Here is a 9,690-nt window from a genome sequence, read left to right as displayed (position 1 = left end):
TTACAGTCTATGGGGCCCAGGTCCAGCTGGTGTCAGTCATAGCTCCACTGTGGCCTCCTTTCCCCCCGCCCCGACTGGCCCCAGCCATTCCAAGGTGAATCCCAGCTCAAAGCCTCCCTGTGGAGATTTCCTGCCCCATTAGTTTGACAATGAGCTGCCGCTCCCAGCCCCACACTCCTGCATATTCAATGCCTCCTCCTTCTGTCATGCATGAGAGGCCCCTCGCTCCTCAGCTAACGCCCACAGCTGGGGGGCCAGCTCCCTTGGTAGGTGCATCCAGCTCACCCAGCCCTTGGCCTTGCTACTGTGGACCTCAGCGGAGGAGCTGGGCCAGGGCAAAATCTTATGGGGTGGAGTCACCTGTGCCAGACAGGGAATTTCCCCTGCCTTGGGGAGAGGGGTTTGGTTGGGGGGCAGAGGACCCCAGGGGGAAGTTACAGGGGTTGGAAGGGTGGCAGAGTTTGGATATGGCTGGGTCTACTCTCTGGCATCTCCAGTGTGATTCTGGAGTCCTGCCTCTGAAGACCCCGGTACATCAGGAGTCCCTCCGCTGGAGTCGGGAGCGTGGGGGCAAGGAAATTCACCTGGTGCGAATCAGCCTAAGCAGGAGTCACTCTGGTTTAGTTGAGGGGGCTCACTTCCCTCCCCTCACCCCGGTGTAAACCAGGAGTCACTCTGGTTTAGTTGAGGGGGCTCACTTCCCTTCCCTCACCCTGGTGTAAATCAGGAGTCACTCTGGTTCAGTCAATAGGGCTCACTTCCCTCCCCTCACCCTGGGGTAAAACAGGTGTCACTCCAGTTTGGTCATGGGGCCAATTCACTTCTCACTCACCCTGGTTTGAATCTGGTGTGACTTCACTTTGAAAAATGAGTGTAAATGCAAACGCATCTCCCCCGCTCCTTCTGTTTTGGGGGGCCTGCTTGTGAGAGTCCCCCCCTTGATTTCAGGGGCAAGTGGACCCCCCCAGCAGGGCACACCGCCCCAGTGGGGATGGGGCCAGATCCTGGTTGGTGCCAATGGGCCAGGCTGGGGGGACTGGGCCGAGGGGACAATGCCGTGGGGCTGAGGTCTGCTGGGTGTATGGAGGGGCAGGTAAGGGAGCGAGGAAGATGTGTGGGGGTCTGGGAGGAGCTGGGTCGGGTCAGGGAAGGGGGCTGGGTTTGGAATTTGGGGGGCAGGTTGTGGATAGGATGAGATCTGGGTTATGGGGAGGGGGCAGGAACCAAGGAGGAGAACAGAAGTTGGGGTGGGGCAGAGGTCCGGGATATGTGAGCTGAGGGTCAGGGTTGTGGGGCAGGGGGATACGGGAGCTGGGGAACAGAGGCCGGGGGTGGGGGGGTACAGGGGATGGGGGGTGGGGTTGTGGGGTGGGAGGATACTGGATCTGGGGGGCAAAGGCTGGGGGCAGGGGAGATACAGGAGCTGGGGGGACAGGGTTGTGGGGCGGGGGGGTAAGGGAACTGGGGGCCCGAGGCTAGAGGGCAGGGGTATATGGGAGCTGGGGGGTAGGGTTTTGGGGTACAGCAGGAGATAAGGGAGCTGGGGGGCAGAGGCTGGGGGGCGGGGGGATACAGGAGCTGAGGAGCAGGGTTTTGGGGGGGGGAGAAAGGAGCTGGGGGGCAGAGCCCAGGGGGTACTGTACCTGGGGACCAGAGACCGGGGGTCGTGGGCGGTAAGAGAGCTGGGTGGCAGAACCCGGCGGGTGGGGGGTACTGCACCTGGGGGGCAGAGGCCGGGGGCAAGCAGTACGGGAGCTGGGGGGTGGGGTTGTGGGGCTGGGGGTCAGAAGTCGGGGAGCGGGGGGTACAGCAGGTGGGGGGCAGGGTTGTGGGGCTGGGGGGCAGATGCCGGGGGGCAAGGGGTACGGCAGCTGAGGGGCAGGGTTGTGGGGCTGGGGGCAGATGCCGGGGGGTGGGGGATACAGCAGGTGGGGGGCGGGGTTGTGGGGCTGGGGGGGCAGAGGCCGGGGGGCAGGGGGGACGGCAGCTGGGGGGCGGGGTTGTGGGGCTGGGGGGCAGAAGCCGGGGGCGGGGGGTACGGCAGCTGGGGGGTGGGGTTGTGGGGCTGGGGGGCAGAGGCCGGGGGGCGGGGGGTACGGCAGCTGGGGGGCGGGGTTGTGGGGCTGGGGGCAGATGCCGGGGGGCGGGGGATACAGCAGGTGGGGGGCGGGGTTGTGGGGCTGGGGGGCAGAGGCCGGGGGCGGGGGGTACGGCAGCTGGGGGGCGGGGTTGTGGGGCTGGGGGGCAGAAGCCGGGGGCGGGGGGTACGGCAGCTGGGGGGCGGGGTTGTGGGGCGTGGGGGGTACTGGAGCTGGGGGTCAGTACCGGGGGGGGGCGCCTCTCCCCCAACAGGGCGGACCCACCCGTGCCCCGCGCCGCGGGGGGGCCGGAGCCGGCCACGCTCCGGCGGCGCATCAAAGCCGGGGCTTGGGGGGCGGCGCCGGGGGGCCGGGCCTGGCGCTATGGGGCGGGCCCCGGCCCATAAAGGGGCCGCCGGGAGCCCTCCGCGCCCCCCTCCCGGCCGGCCGCCAGCATGAGCAGCAACGCCCAGTGGGCCAGCAAAGCCGAGAAGAAGGTAACTCCGGATTCCCCCTGATTCGGAGTCACTCCGAATCCGGCCGGGTCCCTCCCCCGCTCCGCTCCCCGGTCGCTTTCAACGGCCGCTCCCTTCCCTCCGCTTCCCCCCTCCAGGTCCTCAAGCCCCTCATGGAGAAGCGGCGCCGGGACCGGATGAACCGGAGTCTGGAGCGACTCAGGATTCTGCTCCTGGAAGTCACCCGGGACGAGGTAAGCCGGGGCGGGGGTCCCTCCTCCGGTGGCCCCAGCGCCGACGGGCCAACCTCCTTCCCGGCACCTCCTGGGCGTCCCTCTCCTTGGCTCTTGTTGTCGTTTTTCTCTTCCAGAGGCTTAAGAACCCCAAAGTTGAAAAGGCAGAAATATTACAAACAACAGTTCACTTTCTGCGGAGTCACCCCCCAGCAGGTACCACCCGCCGCGTCCCCCCGTCTCCTCCTGCCCCCTTGGCTTCCCCCGTTGGCCAAGCCCAGCTGGGCCCGGACCAGCCGTTGGACAACGGAGACCCCGTAGCAAGTCTGAAACGAAAGGCGGGGGCGGGGGGGGGGGTCGTTCTTGGGGGCGGGGTGGGGAGAGGTGATGGAGCCCCTTGGGGCGGGAGGTAGGGTCGCCCGACTCCCCCTCGGCCTTCGGGGTGGTTGGGGTAGACCCGTGGGGCTCGGTAGCCTGCGTGCGCCCTCCAGTTGTAGACCCCGGCAGGTGTAGGAGGGGAGTAAGAGCGTTTGCCTCAGCTGGGGGGCGGGGGGGGCGGGTTAAAGGCTCCCACTCAACCTGGTGGAGACCAGGAGTAGCTCTGTTGGCTTCAGCTGGGTTGGTGGAAGGTTCCCCACTCAGCCTGGTGTGAACCAGGAGTAACTCTTCCATCCTTGACAGGACTGGGAGAAGGTTCCCCTCTCAGCCTGGTGTAAATCAGGAGTAACTCTTCCATCCTCAGCTGAGCTGGTTGAAGGCTCCCCCTTCAGCATGGTGTGGACCAGGAGTAACTTCATGGGCCTCAACTGGGTGGGTTGAAGGTTCCCCTCTGAGTATGGTGTAAATCTGGAGTAACTCCATGGGCCTCAACTGGGTGGGTTGAAGGTTCCCCTCTGAGTATGGTGTAAATCTGGAGTAACTCCATGGGCCTCAACTGGGTGGGTTGAAGGTTCCCCTCTGAGTATGGTGTAAATCTGGAGTAACTCCATGGGCCTCAACTGCGTTGGTTGAAGATTCCCCACTCAGCCTGGTGTAAATCAGAAGTAACTCCATTGGCGTCAACTGAGTTGACTGAAGGTTCCCTACTCAACCTAGTGTAAATCAGGAGTAACTCTTCCAGCCTCAGCTGTGTTGGTGAAAGGTTCCCCACTCAGCATGGTGTAGGCCAGGATTAACTCCATTGGTCTCAACTGGGTTGGATGAAATTTCCCTGCTCAGCCTGGAGTAAATCAGGAGTAACTCTTCCATCCTCAGCTGGGTTGGTTGGAGCTTCCCCTCTCAGCATGGTGTAGACCAGGAGTGACTCCAGTGGTCTCAGCTGGATAGGTTGAAGGTTCCCCTCTGAGCATGGTGTAAATCTGGAGTAACTCCATTGGCCTCAACAGGGTTGGTTGAAGTTTCCCCTCTCAGCCTGGTGTAAATGAGGAGTAACTCTTCCACTCTTAACAGAGTTGGTTGAAGATGACCCTCTGAACCTGGTGTAGGACCAGAGTAACTCTGTTGGCCTCAACAGGGTTGGTTGTAGGTCCCCCTTTCACCCTGGTGTAGACCAGGAGTAACTCTGTTGGTTGAAGGTTCCCCTTTGAGCATGGTGTAAATCCAGGGTAACCCCATTGGCCTCAGCTGGGTGGGTTTAAGATTCCCACTCAACATGGTGTAGAACAAGAGTAACTTCGTTGGCCCCAGCTGGGTTGGTTGAAGGTTCCCCTTTGAGCGTCGTTTTGACCATGAGTAACTCCTCTGGCATCCGTGGGGTTAGTTCTTTTCTCAGCTCAAAGTAGCTCAGGAGTAGCTCCATTTATGTCCACAAGCATGGTGCCCCCTACATCTTGGTGTAAATCCGGAGTAACTCCATTGACCTTGACAGGTGTGGTTCCCCTCGCGGTGTAATCCCGAGTCACTCCATTGACGTCAACAGGGTTGAGTGCCCTCTCTCTCAGCTTTGGTGTAGACCCGGAGTAAAGCTGTTGGCCTTAGTGCACTTGGTTTACACCAGTGTGAGAGAATGGGGAGCCAGAGCCTTGGATGCTCATGAGGTTACTCCAGATTCACGCCGGAGCAAGACAAGACAGCTCCAGGGGTGTCTGTGGGGGTCACGCCACCCGGCCTTTAATCTGGATTAGCACCGGTCGGGGTTGCTCCTCTCATGCCGGTGTAAATGAGGAGCACCCTGGGTGTAGACGCTGTGGAGGAGCTTCTACTGGGATGGGACCAGCTCCCTCGAGGCAGAGGACAAGCTCGTGTGGGGAGGGAAAGGGAAGGGAAGGGGTGGGAGGGCTGGGCCAAGGGTCGTCAATGGACTTGGATAGGAGGGTGCAAATCTGGCCAGTAAATCTCCCGGATGATGGTGTGAGTGTACTGCCCCCTACTGGAGAGTATGGGCCCTGGTGTGTGTGTGTGTGTGTGTGTGTGTGTGTGTGTGTGTTTCTACTGCACCCTAATGGAGAGGATAGACCCTGGTGTGTTTGTTTGTGTGTACATGTGTGTGTCCCTGCTGCCTTCTGCTGGAGGAGATGGGCCCTGTTGTGTGTGTTTATGTGTGCCTTTGTGTGTGTGTGTGTGTGTGTGTGTGTTTCCCTACTGTCCCCTAGTGGAGAGGTTGAGCCCTGGTGTGTGAGAATTTTTATGTACTTCCCCCTATTAGAGGATGGGCCCTGGTGTGTGTGTGTGTGTGTGTGTGTGTGTGTGTGTGTGTGTTTCTACTGCCCCCTAATGGAGAGGATGGACCCTGGTGTGCTTTTGTGTGTGTGTGTGTTTGTGTGTACGTGTGTGTCCCTGCTGCCTTCTGCTAGAGGAGATGGGCCCTGTTGTGTGTGTTTGTGTGCGCCCTGGTGTGTGTGTGTGTGTGTGTTTCCCTACTGCCCCCTAATGGAGAGGATAGACCCTGGTGTGTTTGTTTGTGTGTACATGTGTGTGTCCCTGCTGCCTTCTGCTGGAGGAGATGGGCCCTGTTGTGTGTGTTTATGTGTGCCCTGGTGTGTGTGTGTGTGTGTGTCCCTGCTACCCTCAGGTAGGATGGGCCATGTTGTGTGTGTGTGTACACAACCCATTCCAATAACCTCCAGCAGCCCTCCCATGTCCACCCCTAACCCTGGGCTGCACCTGCATCACACACAATGGCCCCAGGGCTGCGTGTAAACAGCGGGGTGGACCTCCTCCCCAGACCTAGCCGCTGCGTTGCGGGGAGCTGGGACTCACAGACAGGGCAGCCCATCCCCAGAGGTGGCGTCTTGGGAGTGTAGACAGCCCCGGCCTCAGTTTACCTGCAGCAGAGCCAGGCAACCCTGGGATAGGAAATTGGATTTAGAGCTCTGCCTGCCAGGCAAGGCACGAGCAGTTTGGGGGTCGGTAGGGCCTGGGTCAGGTTTGAATCCCATGCCCATGTAAATCTGGAGTCACTCCACTTCATTTCCCTCTTGCTTACCCTGCGGTAAATGCAGAGTCACTCCACTTTAGTCAGAAGGGCAGATTCCCCTGTCACTCACCCCGGCGTTAATCCAGAGTCACTCCACTTAAATCACAAGGGCAGATTTCCCTTTCACTCACCCCCGTGTTAATCCAGAGTCACTCCACTTCAATCACAAGAGCAGATTTCACTTTCACTCACCCCTGCGTTAATCCAGACTCACTCCACTTCAATCACAAGGGCAGATTTCCCTGTCACTCACCCCCGCGTTAATCCAGAGTCACTCCACTTCAATCACAAGGGCAGATTTCCCTGTCACTCACCCCCGCGTTAATCCAGACTCACTCCACTTCAATCACAAGAGCAGATTTCCCTGTCACTCACCCCCGCGTTAATCCAGACTCACTCCACTTCAATCACAAGAGCAGATTTCCCTGTCACTCACCCCGGCATTAATCCAGAGTCACTCCACTTCAATCACAAGAGCAGATTTCCCTGTCACTCACCCCGGCATTAATCCAGAGTCACTCCACTTCAATCACAAGAGCAGATTTCACTTTCACTCACCCCTGCGTTAATCCAGAGTCACTCCACTTCAATCACAAGAGCAGATTTCCCTGTCACTCACCCCCGCGTTAATCCAGAGTCACTCCACTTCAATCACAAGAGCAGATTTCACTTTCACTCACCCCGGCGTTAATCCAGAGTCACTCCACTTCAATCACAAGAGCAGATTTCACTTTCACTCACCCCTGCGTTAATCCAGAGTCACTCCACTTCAATCACAAGAGCAGATTTCCCTGTCACTCACCCCCGCGTTAATCCAGAGTCACTCCACTTCAATCACAAGAGCAGATTTCCCTTTCACTCACCCTGGTGTTAATCCAGAGTCACTCCACTTCAATCACTTCCCCTCTCTTCATCCCCACACTAATCCAGAGTCAATCCACTTCAATCACAAGGGCAGATTTCCCTCTCGCGTGCCCCAGCTTTAATCTGGAGTCACTCCACTTCAATAACTTCCCCGCCCATTCGCTCCGACATTAATCCAGAGTCACTCCACATCAATCGTGAGGGCAGATTTCCCTCCCGCTCACCCCAACATTAATCTGGAGTCACTCCACACCCTCAAAGCCCATTTATTTCCAGGGACACCCCCCCGAATCCTCTCCCCTAGGAGATCCATGGGTCACTTCTGCTTTCCCCATGGCCAGGGGAGCGGGGGGGTCCCATCCTAAGCGGTTTGGGGATCAGCGGCTGCTCCGGGGCTCTTGCCCCGTTGACCCCACCCCCACCCCGACGGTGCTTTGCTAATTTGCCCCCCTTTGTCGTTGGCGGTTTCCGCACCGCCCCACAGAGCCGGCGAGGCCCACGGAGACCTTGCTGCAGAGGTACCACAGCGGCTACCGGGAGTGTGTCGAACAAGCCATGCAGTTCCTCCGCGCCAGTCCCAGCCTCTGCCTGGGCAAAAAGGCCTATTTGATGGAACGGATCAGCCATTGCATCACAGCCCAGCCCCAGTGGGAGATGCCCGTTGGCCCCTTCCCCGACTCACCCCACGGCAGGACGGCGGCCCCACCCCGGCATTACCCCCACGAGGCGTTGGCCGGCTGCAGCCACGCCGCCTGCGTCCTGCACCCGGCTCCCGCCCTCCCCGCTGGCCACAGACTCCACCCTCCCCCTGCCCGCCAGGAAAACGGCGACAAGGATTCACAGGATAAGTCACAGAACTCAGCTGGCCAATCCCAGGCGCTCAACGTATGGCGGCCGTGGCCGTGAGCAGGTCACCGAACACTCGGGCGATTGCCGGGTGGTGCGCATCGGCGCGCGTGCGACAAAATTTATCCCGCACGTCGATGGAAAAAAAAAGATCTAGAGGGCACGCCAGTCCCTTGTAAATCCCTAGGATGTATATTAGATTCTTTATATATTGTATATGAGGCAGTTTATGGGGCTGGGATATGTAGGGGGGAGGCAGGTTGGGTAGATTGTATATAAGGATTGTATAGGGCGGGCTTGCAGGGGCAGGGGTGTGGTGTGGGGGGTTTTGGTGTGTTTGCTGCAACTTCACGATATGTTCCTTGAAGACTCCGGTTGAGTCTAGCTTCTCCCCTGCCCCTTAATTTTTAAGTGCCCAGGGCTGGTGGCGGTGAGGAATTTGGGGTCCTCTTGGTTTTGTCCCACTTCTGAATGACCCCCTTAGTGACCACTGGCTTAGCCAGAGCCCCCCTAGACATTAAATAATAGCCAAGGAGCTCACGAGACTAGACTGAGAACCAGAGCTGGGGAGGGAAAGGGGATGGCTATGTCCACCCCCTTTGTATATGTACCCCACCCAGCCGTGTATTTCTGAAAAATAAAATTTCTAACTCAGACTCTGCTTGGTTTCAGCTCTTCTTGTGGGTGTGGTGTGCAAGCCAGGGGGCGGGGAGAGGAGAAACGTGCAAAAAGGAGCGTGTCTCGCTTGAGGCGTGGGCATCACACAGTGCGTGTAAGTCGCACCATGCCTATGTGTCACACGCTGCATGTGTCTCGCACGAGGTGTGTGGACCACGGAATGCTTGTACGTCGCACGAGGCATGGGTGTCGAGAGAAGTGTGTGCATTGCACAAGGCATGTGTGTCACTTTATGCATCTGCATCGCACAAGGTGTGTGCATCGCACATTGCCTGTATGTCGCACGAGGCATGGGTGTCGAGAAGTGTGTGCATTGCACAAGGCACGTGCATCACATTATGTGTCTGCATCGCACGAGGTGTGCGCGTCATACAATGCTTGTACGTCACACAATGCATGGCTGTCAAGAGAAGTGTGTGCATTGCACGAGGCATGTGCGTCACATTATGAGTCTGCATCGCACGAGGTGTGTGCGTCGCACAATGCTTGTACATCACATGATGCATGTGCCTCGCACAAGGCATGTGCCTCACACAAGGCATGTGCCTCGCACAAGGCACATGCCTCACACAATGCACTTACGTCGCATGATGCCAAAATGTCATGCGATGTGTGTGCATTGCACAAGGCGTGTGTCACACAATGCTCAATACGTGTCCGTCGCATTAGGCCTGTGCGTTGCACGAGGCGTGTGCCTCACACAAGACATGTGCTTCACTGCATGGGGAAATGTGAAAGCAACCCTGCCTCCCGCCCCCAGTTTTGCTGTGTGAACCTGCCCCCCTCCCCACAAACACACACCCCGGCCTCTACCCCAGACCCCCCTCCCCACCGCACAACAGTCTTGGCAGTCCATATAACCATTTACAACTGGGCATTTATGAAACGCAACCTCTGTCGCTTGATGCCGGGGGCGGGGGCAGGATTATGGGGACTCTTTCATGCTGCCCGGCTGATCACTTTCAAAGGGTGGTGCACAATTTAAAAAAAATATTCCGCACATTATTCCTTGGTGGCGAGGCTCTTTCACGCACCGGGCTCTCGAAGGCCGCGCATCCAGGTGAAACCAGCTACTGCCTGCTCGGCCTGTTCGCCGGCGCATTTGCGTCCGTGCAGCCTCC

General features: G+C 58.7%; 1 protein-coding gene across 1 annotated transcript; it reads left to right on the top strand.

The window, feature by feature from the left end:
• Nucleotides 1-2,511: 2,511 nt before the first annotated feature.
• LOC142005937 (uncharacterized) lies at nucleotides 2,512-8,048 on the top strand. Its single transcript, XM_074983115.1, has 6 exons — nucleotides 2,512-2,575; nucleotides 2,692-2,787; nucleotides 2,904-2,982; nucleotides 3,509-3,576; nucleotides 7,530-7,563; nucleotides 7,738-8,048. The coding sequence occupies exons 1-6, from the start codon at nucleotides 2,534-2,536 to the stop codon at nucleotides 8,046-8,048; spliced, it is 630 nt and encodes a 209-aa protein (XP_074839216.1). The 5' UTR covers nucleotides 2,512-2,533.
• The last annotated feature ends 1,642 nt before the right edge of the window (nucleotides 8,049-9,690 follow it).

The sequence above is a fragment of the Carettochelys insculpta genome, unplaced genomic scaffold, assembly GCF_033958435.1.
Source record: "Carettochelys insculpta isolate YL-2023 unplaced genomic scaffold, ASM3395843v1 scaffold_0036, whole genome shotgun sequence".
NCBI lineage: Eukaryota > Metazoa > Chordata > Testudines > Carettochelyidae > Carettochelys > Carettochelys insculpta.
The sequence above is the reverse complement of the archived record's forward strand: the minus strand, read 5'-3'. Positions and strand labels throughout refer to the sequence as shown.